Consider the following 27,806-nt stretch of genomic DNA (forward strand, 5'->3'; position numbering starts at 1 on the left):
TGGGTAGTACATGGACTCGCTTAGACTTTGAATTCACGTTGCTTAAAGCTGCTTTGTACCAACAACGAGCATTAGTTCATCAGTTACACTACACCACCTTAGTCTTTTAGGCTTACCAATTCAAATCCGGTCACGAATAACAAAAAGGGTTTGTTCTTTCCTTTGAAACAAAACCAATATGCAACAATAAATGAAGCCTCAAGTGCGCTTTGCCGCCCGCAACCAATCGATGCACTACGCATAGTTCCCATGCTCGCTGAATGATCGCAGCTCCAGAGTTCCCTCTAATTAATTTTAAGAAACTCTATGGGAGCACAGGTTACTCCGACGCCCAGGCAACTGCCCTTTCTCACTTGGTAAATGCATGCAGCTTGCGCAGCGCTGCTAAGGTTTTTTTTTAAGGGCAAAGCTCCATAAGGCATCGGCTTGTCCGCCATACTAGTTGTCTGTCGTAGCAACTCGTAGTATGTGAAGTGTTTATTAGATATCGCTCACATCACTAGTACTCGATATTTGTATAGAGAGAGCATGGACACAACGTGAAGAAAAAGAACTACAGTGAAATCTCGGCTCAACGAACTTCAGGGGCAGCTGCAATTTGTACGCTATTTAGAAAAGTTATAGTGAAAGCCCAAAAATTAACAATGAATGCTTATTTTCCACCGACAAAAACGACTTACCTTTACCAACGGTGGGTCCTTGAACTCCTTTTTTATGAAAAAAAAACAAAACAAAATGCACAAGCTAACGCCAAAAAATGCATGTTTACTCTGAAGAAGTATGTGTTTTTTCGTGTTTTTTTTTAATGTGTGCCGCACAAATTTCATAGCGCGAAGGGCTCCTGCTCATCCACATTTCTGTGGAGTGATTCGGTTCTTTGGTCCCGACAGTTATTGCCTTCCAGTTGCTAAAGAATATCCTTTTTTTGCTTAGCGAAAACTGGTTCGGCTTCTTCGTCGCAAGCAGAGATGGACTTATTTAATGTAGCCCCACAGCGTGAACGCCGACTTGCTTTGCGGACGCGATTAGTAATTACCGAAAAGAGATGAATACAACTGACAAACAAGGCCTCGTAAAGCACATGTAGAGAAGTGACAAAGAAAAAAAAACGAAGCATTGCGGCTGTCATCGCCTCTTCAGAAGAAATAAAAAGGTCTAAAAAAATTCTTCGCGTTTCGTTTTCTGCTCCCTAGCTGTCTCAAGTTTTCCATGCCCATGCTTCCTGCTCCGCAACTCCCACTCTACCTCGCTAACCTTGCCCTGCCGTGTTGCCCTCGCCCCTCACCTCTGCGCTTGTAAACCAGCAGCGACGACGTTTCAACAAAAAAAAGGAAGTTGCCCTTTTGTTCTCCCCCCTCCGCACCATCGCATGTCTTCCGAGAACAAAGGCATCCGTTTCCTTTTTCGTCTGCTTGTGTACCGATCCGGAGGTCGCGAAGGATTTCAGAACATGAGTTCGTAATACTGAGGCATTGTTACTATAATGCGGAACTAAATTAACGTTTGTTATGCTGAAGTACGTAGTAGTGAAATAATTTTACATTGAAAATATTAGCAGTTGGTGCAGTATTTTTTAAAAGTTCACTATATTGAAAAGTTTCTTATTGTGGGATTCAGTCTACTGAGATTTCACTGTAGGAGGCTCACCAGTAAATATACGGCTGGAAGTGTGGGCAACATGGCAACAAGAAGCATCAGGCAAAATGTCAGAGAGGTAGAGAGGACTTATTGGATAGGAGCCATAGAAAAGAAGCCGGCTCTCGGTAACTACAGAAAGGGCAAGAACGAAATAAGGACTGGGAGGGGTTTTATGATAACTTAAATGGAAGCACGTTACTGTTCGAAGTAAGGTCGGGTTGCCTTGAAACGCATAGTCGTAAAGCGAGATTGAATAAGGAAGAACAATGTATATACTGTGGGGGAGTTAAAAAAATGATAGAACATGTTCTGTACCAACAGAGGCCTTGAGGACCTCTGGTATTAAGGACCCCTGGGTCACCATGAGCAAGGATGATGTTCTCGATGAAGAACTTTGCTACCTAGGCGACAGTGCCTTTGGGCAGTGCCTTTGTCTCGGCGCAGCGGGTGAGGTATTCAGTAATTACGATGATCCATTTGTTTCCGAAATTCGACGTCTGTAAAGGTCCTAATAGGTCCATGCCGATTTGCTGAATGGCCCGTGAGGTGGCTCAATGAGCTGCAAAAGTCCAGCTCGCTTAGTTGGCGGTCTTTCATCGCCAACAGTCTCGACAGGTTTTTTACGTAGTGGCTGATGTCGGCAGTGAGGCGGGGCTAGTAGTACTTTTCCGTGTGAGAAAATCCAAGGTGCCCAGACGTCAGGTGGTCATGCAGACCAGAACTTCTGCACGTAACGCCGAAGGTACTTCGACAAAGTAGTTGGCCCGATGTGGCGAGATCCTCTTGACGAGGATGCCGTTATGCAAGAAAAATGACTCCAGTCCTCGCTTGAATACCTTTGGAACAACGGCAGACTTACCCTGGAGGTATTCCACAAGGCTTTTGATTTCAGGGTCAGCTCGCTGTTATTCTGCAAAGTCATTGACGCTTAAGGTTCTCAACAAGCTGCTTGCCTGCGTAGTCTCAAAGGCAGCTCTGGCGGGCTGTTGCCATTGAGGATGGGTCAAGGCCCCTCCCTAGGCGCAGCGCGGTTCAAATGCCTCGCTGGCTAATGGTGGTGGGCGATAATCGCGCGCGGCGAGATTGTCGCCTCGAATACGTTTTGCCTCGATGGCCAACTCTTCCAAATCGCGGAAGCGACCGCCCTGCAGGTACGCTGAAAAGGTCAGGTGTGCCTGCCTGATCGCCCGTTCGACGCGCTCCTCGTTCGAGGCTCTGTGTTCAGTGAGAGAGAAAAGGTCTTCCATTGCGCATACATACTCCTGAGGCGACTCATCAGGAGCTTTTGTGCGGAGCTTGAGCTCGTGCGGCATCCTACTCTCGCAGTCAGTGGGTAAGAATTCGAGCAAGAAGGCTGCGCTGAACTCATCGAGGGTTGCTGCTCGGTGGCCAGAAAGCCCTTATTACCAAGCCACCGTCAAAGTCAGTAAAGCCGGGACAACGCAACCGAGCACTTCCTGGTCATCTAGACCCATGGCTCTCTGGTAATGCGTGAGAGAGTCCAGGTAATCTTTTGCACTTTGCAGATCACGATATCCGCTGTAGGTCAGAACGGCCAAATGACAGCGAGATGAGGGCATTTCAGAATGGCTGAAAACGTTTGGACTGCCCCCTCGAGTGCCTGAATTATTTGGGCGGCATTCAGCAGCAGCATCTGTGCACCCACTTTAAAGGAAGCTGTCAGTGCATTGGCGGCGCGGGCGAGCAATGTGGAACTATCTCCAAGCTCGATAAGTGCCAAGGTTTAGAAATGAATACCGGCCGTTGCGCCATTAGGGACCACCTATTCTTCATAGCTGCCTCTTGGGGCAGCTTCACATGAAATGGCTAGGCCACTTGTGGCTAGCGGCACAGACGCGTGCTCGAAGTGAGACGGGCTGCTAGGTTGCATAACAGCCAGCGGGCGAAATTCGGCAACAGCTGAGGCCGCGTTTTCTATATGCGCCCCGGAAGCTCAACTGAGAGCCATTTGGGAGCGCTGCGACATAAAACTGCCATGCATACCAAAGGAAGCAATAGCAGTCAAATTTTCTCGAGTGCACTGCTTGGGTTTGGTTATGGCCTCGAACCCAGAACACCCTCCCTCTCCTGAGAGATATTACGTAGTGACTTGCATCATCCCGATTGGGGCTTTAGACAGGTGAGGGTGCTCGATTGTGATGCTCAAGGGGGTAGCCCTATTCCGAGCAGAGCGGTATCTGCTAAATGTGTCAGCAGACAAAACTCACGCATAGCATACATAACATGGGAAGACGAGGCAAGCCTAATTCGCAAAGGCGGGCTGACTCGGTTAAGTCTAATCAAAGGCTTGTTGAGCCTTTAATACCGCGTTGGGCGCCAGTGTGGTGACCTTGCTACTCACCGTAGCGGAAGATCATTGCGAGTTGAGGCTTAGCGAGCCACAGAGCCGCGTCTTCGTCACATACTCATGTGTAGCACACGTCTCCGAGCGGGCTCAACTAACAAAGCGTTCAGTGCAGCGCGGCAGAATAGACAGTGTTCGATTGACAGCAATACACAAACACTTTATTGCCTTTGGCGGCACTACCAAACGACAGTACAACATTGGCTCCCGGGACACGGGGAACAAAAGCTCCCGCACATCGACGTTCATGATAAAGGGGAGGTCGCAAGCACGTCGCAGCTGGCAATAACGAGCTTTGACGCGCCGGTCGGGAAAAGGTCTCTCGCGGCTATGCTGCGCACTCTCACGATGGCCACTGGGCCTGGTCGCAAGAGTTAGGACAAACATCGTACACGTAGGCCTACGGCAAGTGTGGCTTGGCCTGGTGCGACCGCTTCAACCACTAGGCACCGTTGTTTGGCTTGGAGCATGGTACCGAAGCTAACACTCAGGTAAACATGCCCGCCAGGGATGCCTAGGCGCTTAGGCAGGCTATAGTCCGGCGATTCTCAAAGGAGATGCATGCAAAGGAAAACCACGTGCTTACCAGGCGCCGGCCAACCAAGAGAGATCTATGACGCGCACTTGGGTCGGCCTTGCTGATTTTCGCAGTCCCTCAAAACATGTGCCGCCGCGCCATCTATCACCATGTGCCGTTACGAGCAACAGGAGAAGGCAAGGGAGCGGCCATACAGCGAGAATGCCCGCAAAATGGTGGCAAGCGTGCCTCAGATCCCCACAAAGTCTATGCTATTTTTATTCTCTCACCTCCTCACCATCACTTCCCTTCCCCATCTCTTGCTGTGCTATGCTATACCAGAGTCTTTCAATTTTACTGGTCACGAAACTGCTCCATAACTCAATGGGAGTGCTTCATATGACGCGTTGCCGCGCGGTGGAGCCACCATCTCACTGAGGGGATTCGTCGGGCTGGTCTGGCGGCGTTGCACTGGCTCGAACGACGCTGCGAGTTGTTTGCTTTGTGTGGGAAACGTGCATATCGTGCTGTTGTGATGCGGTGTTAGTGTAGCGACGATGCCGAACACGTGTTGTGTCCCGGGATGTCGTTCCGGGTACAAGGACAGAACAGAAAAAGTTTCCTTGTTCTGTTTACCCAGCGACGGCGTGCTGCACGAGAAATGGAACCGCTTAATTCCAAGGCAAGAAGCGGGTGACTTTTGCTTCGACTCTAAGTATGTGAGAGTGTGCGAGAAGCATTTCGATGACAGTGACATCGTCCGCGCAGATGAATTTGTGGTGAATGGCGAAAAAGTGTCACTTCCGCGCGACAAGCCCCTTCTGAAGCCTTGTGCCATTCCAAGGAAGTTTGACGGCTTGCCAGCGTATTTGACGAAGCCGAAGCAGCGGTCATGGACTCTGACAAGAAGGTCCCCAGCGAAGCGACATCGTGAGTCGTCCTCATGTGCCCGTAAAACAGAAGTTCACGCCAAACCAGGCACATCGGGTGCCGCGTCGTGTGATGAAGGTGAGTTTACGTCCAATGTTGTTTTAACTTTCTTGCCCATGCAGTGATTATATCGGTGAAATTTCGAAGGACTGTGTGAGCTGAAAATGCGCTATTTGAAACGATTTTTGAAATTGTTTTGCAGATCTTGCACTGCCCACAGATCTTGTCGGCGAGGGGCCAACGCGCACTTCGGACTCGGCGAGCCAGACAGATGAATTGACCAGCCCTCTCGCCGAGGTTAAACTGCTGAAGTGCCAACTTCGGGCAACGAAACAACAGCTGACCTTGTGTCAGACGAAATTGGCCAAGATGAGAGTGCAAGCGAGCAAGCACAAAAAACTTGAAGAAAGCCTTCAAAAAATGTCAACCCGCACGAAGTTGATTTTTGATCAGTGCGTGATGAAGGCGAATGCCAAGTCTGCGAAAGCTGCCAGGTAAGTTTAGAAAACAGGCCAGCGCGTGTAGGATGTTTGGGAGCAGTGTTGGTGTATTTCGGTGTCAAATTCGGTTCTTAGATTACCCCACCATGCTTCTTCGCTGAAAATACATTTTAATGTTAACATTCCTCGGGCATGTTGAGAATATTGATTCAACAGGCCATATGCGTGTCACCACATCGATTTTGTTTCAGCACCCCCTATTTTTTATTACTCCAGCAGTTTCAAATAAAAGTTGCGTTTGCTTTCCACAGCATTCCTTTTATCCTTAACGTGCCAACAGTCTCACTTTGCAGTGTCTGTTGCTTATTGAGGATGAATACAATTACAGACGGATGAAGTTTTATACATTTTCGTATTGCCCATACTACAAGGTTGGAGAATGCGCTGCATATGTTTGCAACGTGTCAAATGCTATGGTTGCATAACATACGATATGCCAGAGAAACGCTAGATCGCATGTATTTATCCTGGACATGGTTCCTTTGTGCCTGCTGTTCATTGGGCTTTCAGCACATGCAGCTAGAAAGCAGCATACAGCATGTCATGGAATGGGGTATTCTTGAAGCACCTACGCATGAACCTGGTATAATGCACTTGTATCCTTTTAGCAGTTTCACTACTGTAAATGCATGTGAAATCCATTATAAAACAACTTTACTATTTAATGCATGTGTTTCAGTATGATGAGCCCCCTCTCCTATTTTTGGTGTCTGGTGCACACACATTATGCATGCATATAAAGCATCTTGTCTGTGTCATGTACATGCATGTAATTCCAAATGCACTGCACGAATGTTTTTTATCCTAAAGGCCCACTATGTAGCATGTTTCGAAATGTGAGAACAGTTCCCTACTTTTATCTTTAGGTACAGGAAAGAATGGCTTTATGACTGTCTCCTTCTGAAGGTTAAGTCGACGTCTGTGTACACGTTCCTTCATGAAAACGAATTTCTACCTCTCCCTAACCCCCGCACTCTGTACACTTACATGAAGAACCTGAAAGCTGACTTTGGGTTTGATGCAAACTTGTTTGCTGTTCTGAATGAAAAGCTTGCAGCGGTCCCAGAGAGAGAACGACGAGGTTTGGAGAAATATCTATATTTAAAATCAAAAGCAGTGCCTGTGACTTTTGACATTGTTCCTAAGCCATTTGGCCATTTCTATTTTGCAGGAGTACTCATGTTTGATGAGATGAGTGTTCGCAAAAGCCTGCATGTCAGAGAATCTGATATGGCCCTGCTTGGAAAAGTCAACTTTGCTGAACACACCAGGCCAGGGGATAACGAGAAAGACGCTGATCATGTGTTGGTGTTCCTGTTTCGGTTGTTTCTTGGGGGCTGGTCGCAAACTGTGGGAACATTCTGCGCTTCCAGCGCTGCTCCTGGTTCTGTTGTGGCCAAATTGATGCTGCAGTGCATTGTGCACTTGGAAAATTCTGGCGCTGTTGTCCAGGCTGTGACATGCGACAATTCTACAAGCAACCGGTCAGCTTTGAGGTCGTTGGGTAACAACTTTTTCTTGTAACAATCCTAGAGTACTACTGTAATATGTGGTTATACAGCTGAAATTTCTTCTTTCCAGGCATACATGGGGACAGAAAAAACCCACAAACATCATTTCAACACCCCTGTGACCCGTCAAGAGAGATTTACACTGTCATCGACCCACCGCACATTTTCAAGTGCATAAGAAACAACCTTCAAAAGGTTGGGAAGTTTCTGGTAAGAAAAACGAGGCGTGGTTATGCTATACTTTGCTGTACAAATTGTTTACAACAATAATTGAAATTTTGTTTCAAGCTGCCAGAGGGTGACGTTTACCACGATCATTTCAACTCCCTTTTGGGGTATGAGGAAGACCAGGCTGGACTCCGAGCTGTGCCTAAACTGACAAAAGCCCACATAATGCCCAATGCCTTCCAGAAAATGAGTGTGTGACTTGCTGTTCAGGCAAGTAATATTATGACTTTTTCTTGTGCAGCAGGTAGCATGTTTGGGAAACTACTCCTTCAGCCACACCTTACTGATTTTTTATCTTCAGTTGTTCAGTGAATCTACAGCTGCTGCACTGAAGTTTTACAGCAGGCAAGATGTGTGCAAGAAGCTGCATGATTCAAAGAAGACCACGACATTCACCAGACGAATGAACGGCCTGTTTGACTGCTTGAATTCTCGGAGGCCAGAGCACGTGCAGTATAACGAAGCGGAGCACATTGCAGCAAGAAATACCACTCGAGACTTTATATGTTATTATGGGTATCCTGCTTTTATTTATTGTTACAGATGTAACATGAATATTTTTCAGACATTAAAAGAGAACGTGACATGGCTGAACAACTGTTGTGATTACATTGAGAGTTTGCCGAAGCAAAGGCAAGCCTGCTTCCTCACTAAGCCCACGTCTGAAGCGCTGCGAGTAACCCTACTCAGTACTATCGCACTTGTGGAGAACCTTCTGGCCTCAGGTTTTCGATATGTGCTGGTTGGAAATTTCGGACAGGATCGTCTTGAGGTAAACATGTAAGCTTTTTTATTTCTGCATTGACTAATCTGTTGTCTCACTTTCAGAGGTTTTTTGGCATTGCGAGACACGTTGCTGGTGACGGAGGGCAACCAAAGATTCAACAGCTCCTGTTCATATACCGAATGCTTTCGGTCAACAACCTTGTCCGCCCACCCAAGCGGGCATCAGTTGATGGTGACGGGCCGCAGTTGCTGTTCAAGCTGCAGGACCTCTTCAGCAAGGAAGCTGCTCCTGTCAATCATGTACGATGCCATATTGAAAACAAAAGAGCTATTGATAGTTTCTCCCTCTGGAATATATTTTCCGGCAAAGAGCTGCTAAACAGACGTTCACTCAGAATATGCACAGAGTTCATCATTTACCTGTGCATGATATTTTTCAACGAACATGCATGTAAACAAAGAAAATTCTCGTTTCAGGTTGACTCCCTGGCCATTCTCCTGGATGACGTTCTTTTGGAGCCGACTGAGAGTGAGGAAGAGGCCCTCGCGGACTTGTCTCCAAAGGAGTGCATTTTAGACTACCTTGCCGGCTATGTTGCCCAAAAATTTTCTGAGATGTGCTGCACCGACTGCGTGGAGTCTTTAAAAGGCTTGCAACGATCACCAAGTGACCTCATTCTTGTGAAGTCGAGAGGTTACCTTTAGGTCCCCTCCACCAAACTGCTAAACCTCCTCCGAATTGCTGAAGAGCATGTAGAAGAATTTACGGTGAAGGAAACTGCGTGTGCTGGGTGTACATGGGCATTGTTGAGCAGGTTTTGCTGGACAATCGTACAGCTTCAGCTGCTGTCGGCTGCCCCACCCACTTTGTTGGGACGACTGCTGAAGTTCTACACCTTTTTCTTCGGTGCCGCCTGCATTTTTTCACACGCTAAAAAAATAAGCAGTCACGTGTGACAAAGCGAGCAACATGCCCAGCTGGTGGAGGGAGAAAGCCAAACTGAAGGAGTAGTGTAAAAGCATAGCAGCCTTTTGCGAGCCTCCTGGACCTATAATTGTATAGCTCACTTGTAGGCGGATTTTTGTTTGATCAGTAAAATAGTAGCTGTGTTTCCTTACTTGTTTGCAAACTTTATAACCTTGTGGTCAGGCTCGCATGTAAAAAAAACCTTTCTGGTGTCATTGTGCTTTCACTTTTAATATTTCCACGAACTATCGCTCAGGATTCGTTTTTTGTTTTGTAACCATGCGTGGCCGCTTCCGGTTTTTTATGTGGTGTTTCAACTGAAGCGCCCGTTTGCTCTTTTTTTTGTACGTCGCGTCGGGCAATATTGTTGATATGGAAAGATTGTGACCTTGTCACTAACTTAATTTCTTGTTTGCTCGAGTAGTCTCGACCCTATTTTCATGGATCGAAAATTAATGACGTCCCAAGAACAATTCATGCATAGCAAATGCCGCGTGACTCACTTTATCGATGTCTTCTGTGCAGGCCACACTGCAGACTGCTTCTTTGACGTTTGCGTTTCCTTCTAGTCTTTTGCAGAGCATGAGTTCGCTTTAATAAACTTCATTCAGTAGGACTTTACTTTTGTCTTTGTTGCGTGGCAATATTCTGTTTCGTCCGTGTGCTACACATCAAAGCGCAAACAATAAATTTTTGTACGCTGCGCCACACTCTTTTGTCTCCCTTCATAATATTGAAATTTACTTTTGTAGCATGTGATAGAAGTTTGCGCTTCCTTTTTTGCAAGGACTGAAAAGTGGGTTCGCGGAAAGACACACAGTGCAACATACATCATTTCGTGTTTTGATCCTTTCCCTTTATGCAGCGCTTTTAAATGTTACTGTACCACCTCATCGAAAAGAGAATATTACTGGGGTATCTGGGTGCTCAGCGCATTCCAGAGCACTCAACAGATTCATTAGAAGCCTACTCTGAAGGACGTGTACCTGCTTCTTTTCAGGTTTTTTTTTTTTTTTCGTTGCATTATTGATAGGCCCGCAGCAGTCCGCAGCTACGGGGCTACTGTATGTGTTGTGGTTACAAAGTTTTCTTGAAGGAAACAAACAAAAAATATTTTGAAATCGGTAAACACGGCGCAGTGCTTGCGCCCAAAGACGCGAAAGCAGTTGCCGTTCGTGGCCGAGGTCTGCGGCGATTTATTCAAAAAAATAAAACCCCATTCGAGGCAGGTGGTATACACAATAATTGGGCGATTCATCGCTAATAACTACGAAAAGAAAAAAAGAAACCCAGCGCGAAAAGACCAGAAGCAGCGAGCGTTTTCATGCCAAAAGCTGGCAAATATGCCGCACGCACGGCGGCTGGATCCCCTCAGTGCGACGGTGGTGCCAGTAGTGGCGCCCGCGGACCCTATATGAAACTAGCGCCGTAGCTTCGTGACCAATAAAGCATTGAAGGACTCTGGCTATACTATACACGGTGTGGGGTCTCGAAATTAAGGCCATACTCTTGGAGCGAACGGATACAGAAAACTTGATGAAACCAAAAGAACAAACATTTATTGAACTATGCTAAGTCAAACACAGTTTCGGCCCAAGACCAAATTAATGAATGCAATAGCAACACATAGGACTGTTATACGAAATAAGGCTGGGAATTTCAGGAACTATATGCCATGTATTGAACATGGTCAATTATGCTTTGACAGTAATGCAGTAACTACAATATCTAAAATTGGTGTTATGAATAGTTGACTGCGTGACATCTGACAGGAGACGAAGTCAAAGTTCGGCATCGAGAAACATGACAAACAACTGGTTTTCACGTCGAAGTACATTAACGTTGAAGTCTCTAGTATCAGGTTCTCTTTTGTTTATAATATACATAAACGACATTGTTAACATACCCCATACTCCAAATATAGTTTTGTATGCTGACGACAAAAGTTTATTTTTTTCTGGTAACAGCCTGGTTGGGCTCAAATCGGCAGTTAATCATTGGCTAGAACAACTTTATGATTGGCTTTCTCCAAACCAGTTACAGCTGGATGTCAGTAACACCAAATATGTTGTTTCTAAGCCTGTAAATAAACGGATAACTGTTCTATTTGTATAAAGTTTAATAATGCTCTAATTACATGGACATCAGGTTTCAAGTTTCTAGAAGTTGTTTTTGATGAAAACCTCAGTTTCATGCAACATGTCATGAAGGTTAATTTCCGCACCTGTAAGCCAACTGGTACATTGTTTCGATCAGGCACGTTGTCCCCATTTGGTTAAAACGTCTTTTGTATCGCACATTAATTCAATCTCACCTTAGTTACTACCTACCGATATGGGGAACCACATCCAAGTCAAATCCGAATCAGCTCATAAATCTTCAGAAGCAAGCAATTCACACAATAGAAAACCTTGGGTACCATGATCATACGGCCAATGTATTCTTAAAACATGGCCTTCTAAAAATTACTGACCTATATTATCTCAGGCGCGCGATATACATACGAGGTGAACTCCAAAAAAATGCAACCCTTTTTCTTCAAAGGTATCATTCAACTAACACTGATTACAATTTCAGGCATGATCCGTTTAGAGTTCCCTTTAGTAGAACATTACACGGTACTAAACAGCTTACCCACTTAATCCCATCCTTTATAAATGCATATCCCAATACTATAAGTATTGCGCAAAACAGCAAAATGCCATGAGAAGGTACTTAATTTCTGTCAGTCACTGAATTCATTGCTAGGTTTTTTCTTTTACACGTCCTGTTTTGGATTCGTATTGTATGCTCATTTATCTTTTTAGTTTGCTACAGTGACAGTGCCACTTTGCGGTTGTAAACTTTTTAAGGGCGAATCTCCTTATGGTGTGGCTTGTGCGTCCCTCGTAGTACGTAACCACCAGTGGCACATACCCGAAATAGCGGTCCTTACGATTTTGACCTCCAAGGTGGTTTTGGTGAGAGATTTCTTCTGTGCGTTGTTGAACAATAAAAGATAGTGCTCAATGCACGTGTCAATGGCTGCTAAGGGGGAATGAGAGACAGGAGCATTCGGCTTTTAGATAACGCGCACGCTGCGATCCCCATTAGCAGCTATTGGCATGTACATTAAGCACGATCTAACAAGAAAGGGTTGCTACGTTATACTCGCTGGGTGTAACCTCCTTGGTTTTAGAGAGGTTTAGCGAGCGTTGGGCCGCATAGCCATGAATACAGTGAACTAGTATATACCATGAACTCGAGGTGGTTAAAGGTGGGAAGTAAACCCGAAGCGCAAGCCGTAAGAAAGTGTGCATGTGCTACCTCCCGTTTAGTCCTTGAAATGTCCGCTGGATGGCGGTGCTTCTATATGGAGAATATATGATGAAAAGATGCGAGATGGTGGTACTTGGAGTGCTGAATAGATGGACGAACGGACACACAGACAGATGCACGGATGAACGCATGAACGGACGCAGGCACGGATGCATGGACAAACGCAGGGACGGACGCACGAACAGACGCACGCACGGACGAGTGGATGGACGCATGGACGGTTACACAGACGTACGCAGGAATGGACGGAAGCAAGAACGAATGGACGGACGAATGCTTCGCCCCATTCCCAATCACTCACTCCGTGGATATGCTGCCATTTTTTTTTTACTACAAATTGTATTAGCGTATACGAAATAATTATTTCTTTAAATTGTGTTAATAGTATCTTTTTCTGATGAATGATATGTGGGGTTTAACGTCCCAAAACTACCATATGATTATGAGAGACTTCGTAGTGGAGGACTCCGGAAATTTCGACCACCTGGGGCTCTTTAACGTGCATGCAAATCTGAGCACATGGGCCTATAGCAGTTTCGCCTCCATCAAAAATGCAGCCGCCGCGGCCGGTATTCGATCCCACGACCTGCGGGTCAGCAGCCGAGTACCTTAGCCACTAAACCACCGCAGCGGGGCGATATTTTTTTTCTCTGTCATTTACATGTAACATAGTTATGTTTGCAATACAGTTTGTTACTTTATTGCACGAACTTCATGTATTCTCTTGTGTTCTGTGCCACTGCATGCTGCCACACTGAAAAATGTATGCGTGGCATGGCCTTCTAAAGAATGGCTACTTGGACTGGTTGGTATTGCATTTTTTGAGAGAAATGTACTTCCTTAGTGTGCAGGGAACATTTCAGAAGGAAGATATTGCAGAAGGAGTACCCTGTGCTATCTCTCTGTTATATCCTCCTTCTGAAACAAACCCTGCACACTAAGGAAGCATATTTCTCTCAAAAAATGGCATGGTCTTAGTCAGGCAGACAATGTTCTGCCTTTTGCCCTGCCATCCAAAACCCCACTCTATGTCTGAAATAAATCACTTATTATTATTATTATTATTATTATTATTATTATTATTATTATTATTATTATTATTATTATTATTGGGTCATCCTGTAGGCACACCGTACGAAAGTTATGCAGCAAGAAGTTCATGACGTCAGTCTACAGAGTTCCTGGTGAGATGTACACTTTTGGGATGACGAAGCTGGGCAATGTTTTGACGGCGATTCACCACAATTCATCTGAGGCAGCGAGTTGAGTTTGTCCACCTAAAATAATGATGAAAGTATGCATTTCAATAGGAATCGAATTCACATGCACAACAGGACCAGAAACTTTCAAATAGCCATGGAATTTATGTGTGCAATTTTTCCTGTTGCTTCCAAGTGAAAGTGGAGCCACAGACGTTTTGGAATGCCCCTTTCAGTGGGCCTGGTGGCTTCGTTCTGCGCACGATGTTTAACTTCATGTTCTTGTTTGTCCAGGTGCTTGTGGAAGTATGTTCATCAAGCAATGGTCCTTTAACCTTGCTCTTCGATCGCCACAGTTCAACAACCGTCTTTCAACCTATGTTGCCTCGCCTCACAGCCCCTGCTGACACTGCCACATTACAAGGAAACGCTGCAAACAGCTCTCCGCCTGGACACATTCTTTGGACTACCAGCGGCGTCGATAACATCGTGGGAAATGATTAAAAATGAGGAATAGTGGAACAGACAGACCAGTGAGCTGGGCAGCATGGTTCTGTGCACTATGTTTAACTTCTTGCTCTTCTTTGTCCAGGTTAGTGAGAAATGGTCCTTTACAAATTGTGTAAAAAGTAATTACGTAGGCCTTATTGTGCTGCCAAGCCCAAAGTTGGTGCTATCTTGTTGCTACGAGTCCCTTTCTGTTGCCCAAATGCTTTTGCAACTTAGTGGTGATGTCGAGGAAAACCCAGGTCGTGGTAAGCTGGACAAAATTTTTGCCATGGTCACTTCAATTAGGTCTTCACGGGCTACCCTTGAAGATGGACTTCAAAGTGTACAGCAAAGGCTAACGCAAGTAGAAATCGGATTGTCTTCTTTAAAACAATACCATGAAAAAGTTGATGAGTGCATAGAAGCAGTCAAAGCAATGCTCTCAGATCTCAGCCAAATCAGCAAAAAAATTTATAACTTAAAACTGCAGTCGAAGAAATAACATCATTGTCTATGGCTTGGAGAAAACTGTACAGGAGGATAATGCAACAATTCAACGAAAACTTGGGGGAGACGTTATCAGAGACATATTGGGCATTGAAGTACGTTCGCTGGGGCGTATCATCGAGTTTGCGCTAAAATATAAATTCAAGAACGCCCAGTGATCTTGCACATTTATGATTCCGCAGAATAGCTGACAATCTTGTGCAATTTTTAAGCTGAAAGACACTTAGATATCACTATCGGAAGATTACTAGGCCAAAGTTCGTGAAAGGTGCAAAAAACTATAGCTGTCAGCCAAAGATGACCGTGCGAACGGTGAAAAAGTAGCCCTTGTATTTGACAAAGTAAAAGTGAACAATCAGCTGTATGTGTGGAACAATCGAGAAATTGAGTGAGTCAGGGTAAGGCAGGGTAAGCAAGACATTGTGACGAGCTCTAGTGGCACGACTGCCTGATGAAATGAAAATCCTGCCTTGCTTTTAGTGATTTGTTTAATGGCCTCAGTATCATTAATAATGCTGAAAGTAAATAATATTGCTCTACTTTCCAGACGTTATCATAATGACAGAAACTTGGTTTCATCCTGAAATCCATGACTCAGAGGTAGTCCCCTCCGCATATACACTGATACACTGTTACACACAAATTCAAACAGGTGGGAAGAAGGAGTGACTTTTTGCTATTAAAAATCACTTATGCTTTTAACGAGAAACAGGCATAATAGATCACGAGAGTACATGGTGCACGGTCAAGCTTCGGAACACTTCAGCAGCTATTTATAGATGCCCAGAAGCACCAGAAGATTACCTAGTGTAGGTGCATCATTATTTGCAGTGCCTGACAGATTCACGAACTGAGATAATGCGAGCAGGTGACTTCAACTTACCGGACATAAATCATCGGAAAGATTCAACTGTGGGAACAAAAGATAAGCAAAGTTCCGAGCAAGTTTTTAATAAAATGTTCAATTTTTCATTAACTCAAGTTTTCAAAGTACTGACCCGTGTGCAGAGAAGCACCTCATCAGTGCCAGACCTTGCTTTCATGTCAGGATCTTTATCAGCAAGTATAACCGTAGATGATGATATCTCAGATCACAAGATTTTAGTGTTGTCAGTGCGTAGCACAGATATGGTTACTGGTCATCACAATAAACCCTCGCATACTGAAATGTAAAGATTACAATCGGGCTGCTGATGAGAGCGTAGTAGATTATTTGGAGGAAGCCTTCGATGAATTTCCAAGAGAGTGGTACGGTAATGTTAATAAATTGTCACTGGAATTAGAAGAAGCTATCATTTACTGTGGAAGAAACCTTCAACCCACAAACTCAGGACAATATGAAGTTTGCCTACTTGGATAGCACGTCACATTATCCACCTTTAAAAACAGAAAATAAAAAGAATGAGAAATAAAAAGAATACCTGTCAGGACACATGTGAACTATCACGGACTTTGAAGTCTGAAGTCAGAACTGCAAGAAACAACTTCTTTTCAAATACCTTAGTGAATTTTATGAAGAACGAACCTCGGAAGTTCTGGAGGCATTTATCGAAACCAGAGGATCGAGCCACTAAAATAGAAATGAATGGCTCAGTAGTAACAAATGAAAGTATTACAGAAAATACGTTTATTAATTATTCTTAGTCTGTATTTACCCATTCACCTATGATAACCACCGGTTTGGCTGAGCCTTTAATCGTTATGCCAGAGATTATGATTACAAAGTCCTAGAAATTGACACCAAGAAAGCACCACCTTCGAATAAGGCAGGTTTGGTTCCTGCCCACGGCAAGTTATCTTTTCAACCACTTTTCTTTCTTCATATTTGCATTAGATTCGGTCTAATAACTTCCTAATAACTTACCCTATACTTTCCTAGGCATCATTGTCTGTTAGATTTCATTATTATTGTGTCAAAACATGAAAAAACGAGCCCTTAAGTATACACTTCTTTCCCTTATTCGTTAACGAGGGTCTCGTACTAGCAGACTTGGTGCCTTTAGGTTTTATACGAGGGACTATTGGTAAGCTGCCAGCTCGTAATAAGTTCACGTGCTACGTGACGCCCCACAGGCTTATAAAGAGTGTGCTCCACTCGCCGCCATGGCTACTGGTGGCACTGACTGACACTCCCACATTTAATTTCAGATATATAACAAATAAAGTGGCTGGGAGGACAGCCATTGTTGTAGCTCAGTGGTAGAGCATCGAACGCGTTATTCGAAGGTTGCAGGTTTGGTTTCTGCCCACGGCAAGTTATCTTTTCACCCACTTTTCTGTCTTCACATTTGCATTACAACTCGGTCTGATAACTTCCCCTATGCTTTCCTTATCATTATTGCCTGTTAGATTTCACATATACATATTAACATCTCACTAGTGGCCCGCTAAACAACCTTCTACAATACTGCAAAGCACTCAATCACCATACCGAACCCATACAAGGTAATGCGAAAGCAGCATTGCTAATGCTCGACTCCCCACCAGGGGGAGTCGAGCATTAGTTGAGTGCCCACAGGAAACCCAGAGGAGTTGAGGGGCCCACAGGAAACGGCCTGGGGCACCGTCTCCACGGACCCACCTTGAGAGACTACCACTCGCGCCAGCCCCAATGTGCCGGAGAGAGCCTCTCATGTCTCATGTGCCGCCAGGCGCCACTCTTAGCGCTGCCACACTAACCATAATGATGATGATGGTGGTGAACTAACTCTCGCGAACACTGCGACACTTACCACTCAGAGGCTGAACTCTCATGAGTGCTGCGACACTTACCTGATTGTGGCGTATCCACGTCAAACATTTGCACAAGGTGAAAACGACTTTACAAGGAGTGATAGCACCTCTTCAACGGCTATAAGAGTCCTGCTGACTGGGCGAGTTGGTGCATGATAAAATGATATTGCTTCAGCGCAGCTTACTGGTGCCCCCAAATGGCATAGCGTGAGGCTGCTCAAAAATGATGCCCAGCACATCACAGCCACGTCAGTTTGTCATAATTATGATTTGAGGACTTTTGGGCCACCTCAAGACATTTTGCAATAACAAAAAGGTCTATGAGTGCCATCTGCTGGTACATCGAGCTGCCAGCTGAATATTTACTTTTGCATAAAGACATTTCGCAGTAACAAAAAGGCCTAAGCACCTTGTCTGCTGGCATAGTGAGCCGCTAGCTGAACTTGAGATTCACCTTTTTGTGCAACTAGTCCTCACTATGATAATCTCAGAACTTCCACTTTTAGCTGGCGAAATTGCTACAACAAAACAGAATGCATATATTGTCTAAAAAAGCGGGTGTTACGGTTGCGACGTATCACAGAATAAAAAAAAAACACAAGCATCACCTGCAGTGGCCACTCCGCAAAGTGGCCGTTCTTTTACTGTGGTGCCCCTAACAGCCGCTGCTAGCTCCATATTAGACTCCAGCGATGTCATTTATATGGGTACAGTGCACCACGAAAAGGACACAAAGAGAGAGACACACACGCACAGGCAAGCGGCAGTTTTGTGACCAGAAAAGCTATTGGGGGAATATACTGCAAGCATTAAAAAAAATTACGTTAGCTAAAAAAAATTGTTCTTTTTTTAAAAAATTTAAGCAGGTGCCTGCGTAGCTAAGCCACTTCAATGGCATTTTGGGATTTTTTTTTCACTTTGAATGAATTGAAATTGGATCGAATTTCGCCTAATGAGTCAGCGGCATATATTTTGTTGTATCTCCTGTTTTTGCCTAACTCGACCCACCAGGTGTTTCAGTCTATTTCATCGATCTCTTCAGGGCGAAATTAATAGAGGCCAGTGCCACCACTTCTCCACATCGGCTGAAGACACAGGACTATGCAACAAACTGTAGCACAGGTTGTGGCCTGCACAACTTACTCCTGCAGCCGAGGCCCTGAATACTGGTCCGACATGTGGATGTAATCGATGCTCTCTTCGTAGCGCTTGATCACTGACAGCACCTGCACAGGACGGCAATCACACACATGGTTGCGTACCAGAATTAAAGCATATAGTTTCAGAAAAACATATATTAAAACTACCTTATGTCTACAATGACAAAACAGCCTATTTCACTGTGATATGAGGCTTGTTATTGTAATTACTTAAATCTAGGCCAACAGTTTTTTTTTGTTTTTATTTCATATACCAAACTCTAGGATAGGCCTAGATTTATGTGCCATTTTCAAAGGAATATCTATAAAACTGAAACACAGCTAGCACTGTCTCAAAAGACATTATCAGGGGTAGGATGCCTTACAGCATTTCGGAGCAGCTAGTGGTGCAGATTAAACCTGCTTTTAGAGAAGCTACCTCCTAGTTTGGAGTACCCATGGGGTTTCCATGACACGCACACAGAAAAAGAAAGTTTAGCTTGAATTAGTTTAATGTTCCCTTAGTTTACATAATCATTCATACAGAAGCAGCAAGCCCACTAAATAAACACAATTTATAAAATTAACAGAAGTGGAATTATGTATAGAAACGGTGGTAATAGATACTGAAGGATATTGCACCAACAAACTGGCTGCAGCATGAAGTTCATAGTAGTGAGCGTGCACACACAAACACACATGCACGCAAACACGGCACATTCAAAGCTTGTTACAGTAAAACCTCGTTAATACGAACATCCATATTGAGAATCGGCAGGGAACATGGCTAACTATGCACTAAATGTAGTATGCAATAACCACCAAGTACATAAACAGACAGAGGCGCATTTGGGCAGTCACCTCATGAAGCTACGCTTGCTGTCTTGGTGCCCGCGATTCGCAATGCTCAAATCCACAAGAGCAAGCTGCTTTCGTTTCAGCAAAGCAGTGTATGCTGAACACGATTCCCCACAACCATTGAGGCGGCAGCGATCGGCACCTCAGCATTCTCAAGTAGTCGTCAGTTATTAAAAGCGTGCAGTAGGTTTAAAGCGGCACTATGCCACACACAGACCTTTTATCGGCGATAAGTCATACTGGCGCGTTTTTCTGTAGTCGCCACATCACTTTCGTTCTTTGCCAATGCTTACCAGAAAAAGCACTGCCACAATTGTGCGGAAGTACCAATAATTGGTCAGCCAATTCCTCCATGGCAGCCGAGCAAGTGTAAAAGATGGTTACCATCACGTAATATCCGCTCACGATGCATGCTGTCAACATTTCTTTCTGTTTCAAAACCACCTTGTCGTGCAGCAATGGTGCAAATTATAGAAAAAAGACCATTTTGGAGCAGTGTGGCACAGTAATTTCCGAATGGCACAATTTGCGCAGGTTTCCCACCACTGAATTATCATGGCTGTTACTAGCTACCTCAGCAGTCAACTGAAGCACACAAAAGCAACACTGCTAGTTGCACACCAGCTGCACACCAGCGACACTGCCAGTTGGCACACAAAAGCAACACTACCAGCATAATGGACATAGAGCTAACGGTGTTCTTTCCAACCACTCTCTGCTTTTAGTGCACATAAGTAAAAAACGATGCACTTTTTAATCACAATACTTATTCTCATGAAAGACTGAACAAGTAATATAGTTTTGTGAGCCAATCATTATTCTTACGAATCGAAAAACTTGAAAGGAAAAAAAAATCACAAGCATGGCTAACTGTACAAAATACCTGTATTTTAAAAATTTATTACTACAAACTCACACTGAAGATAATAAAACTTAATACATATTAACATTATTACATTTGTTTTCTTTTTAAATAACTTTTATGGTTTTATCCCACTTCTTGTTACTTTATAGGTATGATGAAACGTAATTGGTTTACCAAAAACACCAAGGTTTGGAGATACTTTTATCATAAAGGCCATTTTAACACGAAAGTGTTTTGTGTCGGGGCCCACCAAGGCTCCGATGAGTATTTCCGTCATGAATAAGACATAAAATGTATACGAACAAATTACTAGAAAAAACGAGGAGAAAAGGTTTTATAACGAGGCTTCAAACCAGCGACCTTTCATTTCTCAACACGCGACGCAAGCCACTAGACCACAACACACATATTGCTTAGCCTGTTAATGACAAGCTATTTGTATACACCATGTAGTGTTAGCGGTCCTCAGACAAGGTTCGTACAGTATTTGAAAACAAAAATTCAAGGATATTCAAGGACTTTCCAGAACCTGTTGCAAGTTCTTCAAGGACTCAAAGTGGCATGCGAAAACTGGAATTTTTTCACTCTAAAATTTTACAAAATGACCAATTTTATTGTACTTACAGAAAGTAATTAAACATCACAATTATAAAATCTAGTCTTAATAACTTGTCAAGATTACAATACAATTAAAGTTTACAAAAGTGTTTGAGATTTTTCTAGTATTTTCATTTATTTATTTATTTATTCATTCAAGAATACAGCCGATCCCAATCAGGATCATTGCTGGAGAAACACGCGTTGAAGTGTCAAATAAAATGTCATAAAAAAGAGGAAAACAAATTTTAATAATACACTGATAAGAAGTCAGGAAAAGACAACCTTGAGAATGCTGCAATAACTATACAATAGCTTCTGCAGGAAGCCACAGCAGCTTGAACAGTAAAATGTAAGTAATTGCACAATAATGCGCATTCGTAAATACATATATATAAAACATATAAGGGAGAAGAAAAAAAAACTCATTCAGTCGCAGCCAACACATTTAGGTACACTAAGTGTAGGACTGCAATATAGTCTTGTAATCCCATTAATAGAGAAATAGGGGGGTTTCCTAAGAAAGTATAGGGGGTTTGCATCGAGCCTTGATCCACAAGGGGGCAATACCATCTCCGTGCCAGTATTAATGTCTGTTCGTAAGTGCCGTTTCACTGCGCAGGCAGGGGGTGGAAACTCCCTACGCCTTCCTTGTATACGCTCTCAGCAGCGGCAGTGCCGCTTTTACCACTGGCAGTTGCCGGCCATCTTACTAGAAATAAATCCCAAACAGAAAATTTCTTTCATGATATCACTGGTGACGTCTTGAAATACAGAGAAAAGATGAAAAAGTGAGAATATAAGGGTTGCTGCAGAAGCCTTCCTTTCCCACCTTGCATTACTGGCGGTTGTGCGGCACATCTTTGCGAGATGCCCATGACGTCCGCAGCGATAACACCTTGCTCTAATCCAACGACAGCTGTTGCCGTCGTGTTTGCTGCTTCCGCATCTATCACAATGCTGTGCCGCGTGCCGAGACGGAGATTTTCCCGTCTTCTGTGGTGTTCTCCTGTAGTTGAACAGGAGCCGCACAAGGTTGTCCTCCAAATTACCCTCCCTCATCTTCCGAAGTCCATCCTTTATTGTACGCACTGCTCGTTCTGCCGCTCCATTAGACTGTGGATGAAAGGGCGCCGTTTTCAGATGCATTATGTTGTTCTTTGCCACGAACGTAGCAAAATCCTGGCTAGAAAACTGTGTCCCATTATCCGAAACAATGGTTCGCGGGACGCCGAATCGACTGAACATGGCGCGCAGACAGGTGATTGTGCTTGTTGTGGTGGCATGCTTTACTGGCACGGCTTCTATCCACTTGGTATGGGCATCTACTGCAACTAGAATCATCTTGCCTGCTATGGGTCCGGCAAAATCGACATGTAGCCGCGACCATTTTTCATTGGTTTTCGGCCAGTTTACTGGTGGTGCCGCTGCCGGCATTGGCATGTTTTGGGCACAGTTCGTGCAGCCGGCTGAAAGCGCTTCAATATCGCGGTCTAGTCGGGGCCACCAAAATTTTGACCTTGCCACTGCTTTCATTCCTGACGAGCCTTGGTGGGTCTCGTGCAACAGTTTCAAAAGACGGTCCCGCGCTTTTTCCGGTATCACTACGCGATGCCCCCAATACACTAGACCATGGGCTACGGACAGTTCTAGTTTGCGGTCGAAAAACGGCCGCATCGTTTCCTCCAGCTGTTTTGCACTTTTGGGCCAGCCATGTAATATACAATTCTTTACCGCCGTTACTGCGGGGTCTGTGGCCGATAGCTGCTGTAGCTCCCGTGTTGTGATAACGCCATCGTCAAAATTATCCAGAGCGAGGACATATTCCGGTGGCTCACCCACGTCATCAGCCTCCGTAGACCGCAGTGGCAGCCTGCTCAGGGCGTCCGCGTTGAGCAACTGTTTTCCCGGCGTGTATTGCAGCTTGTAGCGGTAGCCACCCAAGTACAGTGCCCAGCGCTGGATACGTGCTGCAGCCAGGGGTGGCGTCGGGCGGTCGGATTGCAACAAGCTCAAGAGGGGCTGGTGGTCCGTCACGAGAGTGAATTGGCGACCTAAAAGGTAATCACGAAACTTAGTGACGCCAAACACTAAAGCCAGGGCCTCTCTTTCCAGCTGAGAGTAATTTTTCTCGGCGGCCGTCAGTGTACGGGACCGGAACCCAATGGGTTTTGGCATGCCGTTACTCGTGTGAAAAAGCGCCGCGCCCACACCGTAAGGGGAAGCATCACATTCGAGCTTCAACTCTTTCAACGGGTCAAATTGAACAAGAACCTGAGCTTGCATTAGGCTGTCTTTTGCTTTCTCAAAGGCAGCTTCTTGTTGCCGCCCCCACTGCCATACTGTGCCCTTCTCCAAAAGTTTGTTGAGCGGAGAAAGTAGAGTGGACATATTTGGAAGAAATTTGGCATAAAACGTCAGCATTCCTAAAAAGGAACGCAGCTCCGCCACGTTCTGTGGGCGAGGTGCCTGAGCGATCGCTTCCAAATTTTTCTCTGTGGGATGAAGACCCTCTCTGTCTATCCGATGGCCGAGATATGTGACAGAAGGCTGTCTAAAGCTGCACTTATCAGACCTTAGCTTAACTCCGTGTTCACGGAACCGTTGCAACACACTCTTCAGGCGTTCACTCCCATCGCCACGAGCCTCCGAAACCAGTACATCATCAAGGTAAGCCTGAACCCCTGGCAAACCTGACAGTATTGCATCCATTTTTCTTTGAAAAATAGCCGGAGCAGAGGATATTCCGAAGGGAAGCCTATTATACGAAAACAAGCCTCTGTGCGTGTTAATGACGCAGAGCTTCCTTGCGGCTTCATCCAAAGGAACTTGATTATAGGCATCTCGCAAATCAAGAATGCTAAAATACTCCCCGCCGTTTAGAGATGCAAACATGTCTTCAATCACTGGGAGAGGGTACTGCTCAACTGTACAGGCTGGATTTAGGGTGGCTTTGAAGTCACCACAAATTCTAACAGTTCCGTCTTTCTTAAGTACCGGCACGATGGGAGTGGCCCAATCGGAATGTTGGACTGGTGAAAGTACACCGATGGCTACCAGCCTGTCCAGTTCTTGCGTCACCCTGTCCCTTAGAGCGTAAGGTATGGATCTTGCCTTACAGAATTTCGGCACCGCTCCCTCTTTCAGCTGCAATGTGGCTGGAGGCCCCTTGATCAGGCCAAGATCCTTGGAGAAGACGTCGTGGTAGTCGTCGACAATGTTGTGAACTGCCCCAGCGGGTTCTGGCGTTGAGTGTAGCAAGTCTTGTGCCGACGGCTGCAAAACTGGAACCCCCGCTCTGTGGAGCAAGGAAATCAGATCCCGGCCACACAGGTTAGGTCCCGAGCAGTTCAGTACAATAAGACGGCAGTAAACTGAGACGGCCCTGTATTGCACACAAAGTTGCAATTCCCCCATCACTGGGAGTGGTCCAACGTAGCATGACAACTTCACCTGAGAAGGTTTAAGCGCTGGCCACTGTTCGCGATGCTTGTCAAACACGTTTTTGGAAATTACGCAGACAGGCGAGCCAGTATCTACTTCCATTGTAAGTTGTACGCCATTCCATGAAAAACTGCGCCTTATCGGCGGCTCGAGGCGGCTTTTTCGTGCAGAAAGTAAGGTCCATATATGTGTCTCGTCCTTATCGTCGTCTTCAGTTACGGCTTCTTCGAGAGTCAAAGCTCTTCCCTCCACTGCATGCGTTGCGACGCGGCTCTTACTGGCGGTTGTGCGGCACATCTTTGCGAGATGCCCATGACGTCCGCAGCGATAACACCTTGCTCTAATCCAACGACAGCTGTTGCCGTCGTGTTTGCTGCTTCCGCATCTATCACAATGCTGTGCCGCGTGCCGAGTCGGAGATGTTTTAACAGTGTTGGCCTCGGACGCGCGTAGCTTAAGCAAGGGCGTAGCTTCTGAGGTCATGCTTTCGGCACCATTTTCAGCTGCTTCGACAGACAGTGCCAATGCTTCGGCTTCTTCTAGCGTTAAATCCTTTTTTGCCAACATCTGTTTCCTCAGTGCCACGGAGCGTACGCCGCAGACAATGCGATCCCGAAGCATGCGGTCAAGAGACGTGCCGAAATTGCAGTTGTCTGCTATTCGGCGAATAGCAACGAGAAATGCGCTAACGCTTTCGCCTGGAAGTTGTGAGCGATTGAAGAACTTGTAGCTTTCCGTTATCTCGTGCTTCTTAGGGTCATAATACTCATTCAAGCTCTGAACGACTTCCTTGTATGTCAGTTCATTTGGTGCACGCGGGGCTACTCTGCCGGCTAGCACCTCGACCGACTTACTAGACAACGCCGAAACTAGTAGTGCTCGCTTCTTAGCCGGGTCCGTTACACTGTTCGCCTCGAAATACGCTTCTGCTCTGACGAGGTAAGGCTTCCACTTATCTTTCGTTTCGTCGTAATCCGGCAACTGCAGGGAGGCCATCGTGGTCGGTCCTCGTTCGTCTGACGCCAGGACTCGTAGTCCGTCAGGTACCGTGGGTAGCGAAAACCGACTTCGTCGCCACTGTTACATAGCTAGCCGGGCAGCCACGGCAAGCATACGCAGACAACCGCAGACTAGGGCAACGAGTGAACGTTTATTGTTTGCGCAAGCTTCTTTTGTAGCTTCATCTACGAAGCAGGGAGAGGGGGAAAAGGGGGGCGGGAATGGCTATCGCTTCAGCCATCGACAGAAACACGAAGGGGGGAAAGGGGGGGACGTAGAAGTAGGAGAGTTCAGTTCGCAACACAAGTAGAATGCGCTCTTGCCTTCTTTCAGGTCCGCTGGCCACTGGGCGATGCGGTCATTCGTAAAATCTTTTTCTTCTGCTTTAAAACTTTATTTTTTATCCTGTACATGGCACAAATAGCCTGGCTATTCTTATGTCTAAACAGGGAGGTCAAGCCTCCTGGCCCTGTTGTGGGCATACTGGACAGCCAGAATTTGATTGTCATGAGCTGGTGATCTGATGAGCCTTTCGAAGCGTTCACGCTTAATACCGGGACCCAGTGAACCACAGTCCTTGAGGATGTGGTCTAATGTGCATGCATTTTCGTTGCAGGTTTTGCATGTGATTACTATTTCTTCCGCTCCATACCACTCCGATCTGAACCGGTGAGTAGTGCGATTTTGTTTGTAGTTGTCTACCCGTTAGGGCTTGTGCTCTGCCCAGATAGAAGTGTTTAGTGATTTCATTACACATGGTGAGTTTCTCTTTTTGTAGTGGAATCAATCCAGTGGAGTCAGGGCCATTTGTATCAACCTGCCGGTTGGTGAGATCTCGGGCAACGTGTTGGCCAACCCGTTTGGATTGATTTGTAGGCTTTCGATTCAACCTATGTGTTTTGAGAACCAGTACATGTACTTAATATCCATGCTTTTTATTGTACTGACCCCTCTAGCCGTCTGTGGAGCAAACCTTCCCCTGCTAAAAGCAGTAATTGACTGCCTGGAGTCGCAATAAATTTCCGTGCAATTATTGTTCATCAATGCCATGGCTATCACTACTTGCTCTGCGATCTCGGGTTTATTGGTGTTAACTGATGCAGCGTTTATGCAGTCCCCTTTGTGATTTACTACAACTGCAGAGTAGCTGGATCGGCCCCCGTACTCTACAGCATCCACAAAGCAGGCACCCTTCCCTGCTCTCTCGAGTCTCTGAATCGAAGCTTTAGCGCGAGCAACCCTCCTTCCATGATTGTATGTAGCGTGCATGTTTCTAGGTAACGGAGCAACCACTATATTACCTGTAATTTGTTTCTGTAATTCAACGTAGGTTTCATTTGCTATTGTGGGATTGATCTTAATTTTATCAAAAATGTCCTTGCCTGTCTTAGTTGAAAAAAGTCGCATTAGCTGTGACGTTCTTTGTGCTTCCCCTATTTCAGTTAGAGTATTGTGAATACCCACGTCTAACAGGCTGCTTGTACTAGTGCACATAGCTAGGCCAAGTGCTTTCTTGACTACTTTCCTGATAGCAGCGCCCAACTTTCGTGCTTGGTGTTGCGACAAGTTATACATTGCCACTGAATATAAGACATGACCGAAGATGAAGCAGTTGACAAACCGCAGAAGATTGCCTTCCTTCATTCCTCTATGTTTTCCTGCAAGTCTTTTGATTAGTCAGCACGCGTTTTCTGTTTTGAGCATGATCCTTTTAGACACTGTGTTGTTCCCTCTTTTAGCGTTGATAAAATATCCCAAGACTCTAATTTCATCCACTCTGGGGATTTCGTCCCCATTGGTGGTGCATAATTTGATCTTGCATTTGGACAGTGATTGCCAACCTTTTGGTCTTCCCCCTTTTCCTTTTCAGTACAAAAGTAGCTTTTATTTGTGTAAGGAGCATTTTAGCCTAGTGAGCTTTAGGTATTCCTCCGCTGTCCTGACTCCTTGATTTAATGCATCCTGTATGTGACCTTCCCTCCCCTGCGAGATAAGATGGTGAGATCGTCAGCATAAACAGTGTGTTCAATATTCTCTATCTTATTAAAAGCTCTGGAAAGACCTATCATGCATACGTTAAAAAGTACTGGAGAAAGAACAGAACCTTGTGGAGTGCCTTTATCTCCAAGTTGTAGCTATTCCGTTTCATTGTCTCCCCCTCTAAGCTTCACAATACAGTTCCGAAGAAAAGACTTTCATATTCGTGTAGCCTCTCCCCAAGTCCAAGATGCACAGTTGTGGATAAAATATACTCATGTTTGATGCTATCAAAAGCT

General features: G+C 45.2%; 2 protein-coding genes across 11 annotated transcripts in view; one reads left to right on the forward strand and one right to left on the reverse strand.

Annotated features, from left to right (window-relative positions):
• Positions 1–10,092, forward strand: part of LOC119178075 (uncharacterized) — a 61,953-nt gene extending 51,861 nt beyond the window's left edge. For 2 of the 3 annotated variants that reach the window (XM_075894211.1, XM_075894203.1), the window contains 2 exons: positions 8,518–8,715; positions 8,893–10,092. In XM_075894211.1, the coding sequence (XP_075750326.1) occupies positions 8,518–8,715; positions 8,893–9,120 (426 nt within the window). In that variant the 3' untranslated portion in view covers positions 9,121–10,092. Of the gene's footprint in view, positions 1–8,092; positions 8,462–8,517; positions 8,716–8,892 lie in introns of those variants that run through there. The other variant, XM_037429240.2, reaches the window with a different exon arrangement.
• The window catches only part of LOC119178073 (PAT complex subunit CCDC47), a 613,343-nt gene that overhangs the window by 260,576 nt on the left and 324,961 nt on the right, over positions 1–27,806 (reverse strand). For all 8 annotated transcript variants that reach the window (XM_075894166.1, XM_075894179.1, XM_075894151.1 and 5 more), the window contains one exon: positions 18,772–18,854. In XM_075894166.1, the coding sequence (XP_075750281.1) occupies positions 18,772–18,854 (83 nt within the window). The remainder of the gene's footprint in view (positions 1–18,771; positions 18,855–27,806) is intronic.

The sequence above is a fragment of the Rhipicephalus microplus genome, chromosome 1, assembly GCF_043290135.1.
Source record: "Rhipicephalus microplus isolate Deutch F79 chromosome 1, USDA_Rmic, whole genome shotgun sequence".
NCBI classification, from domain to species: Eukaryota; Metazoa; Arthropoda; class Arachnida; order Ixodida; family Ixodidae; genus Rhipicephalus; species Rhipicephalus microplus.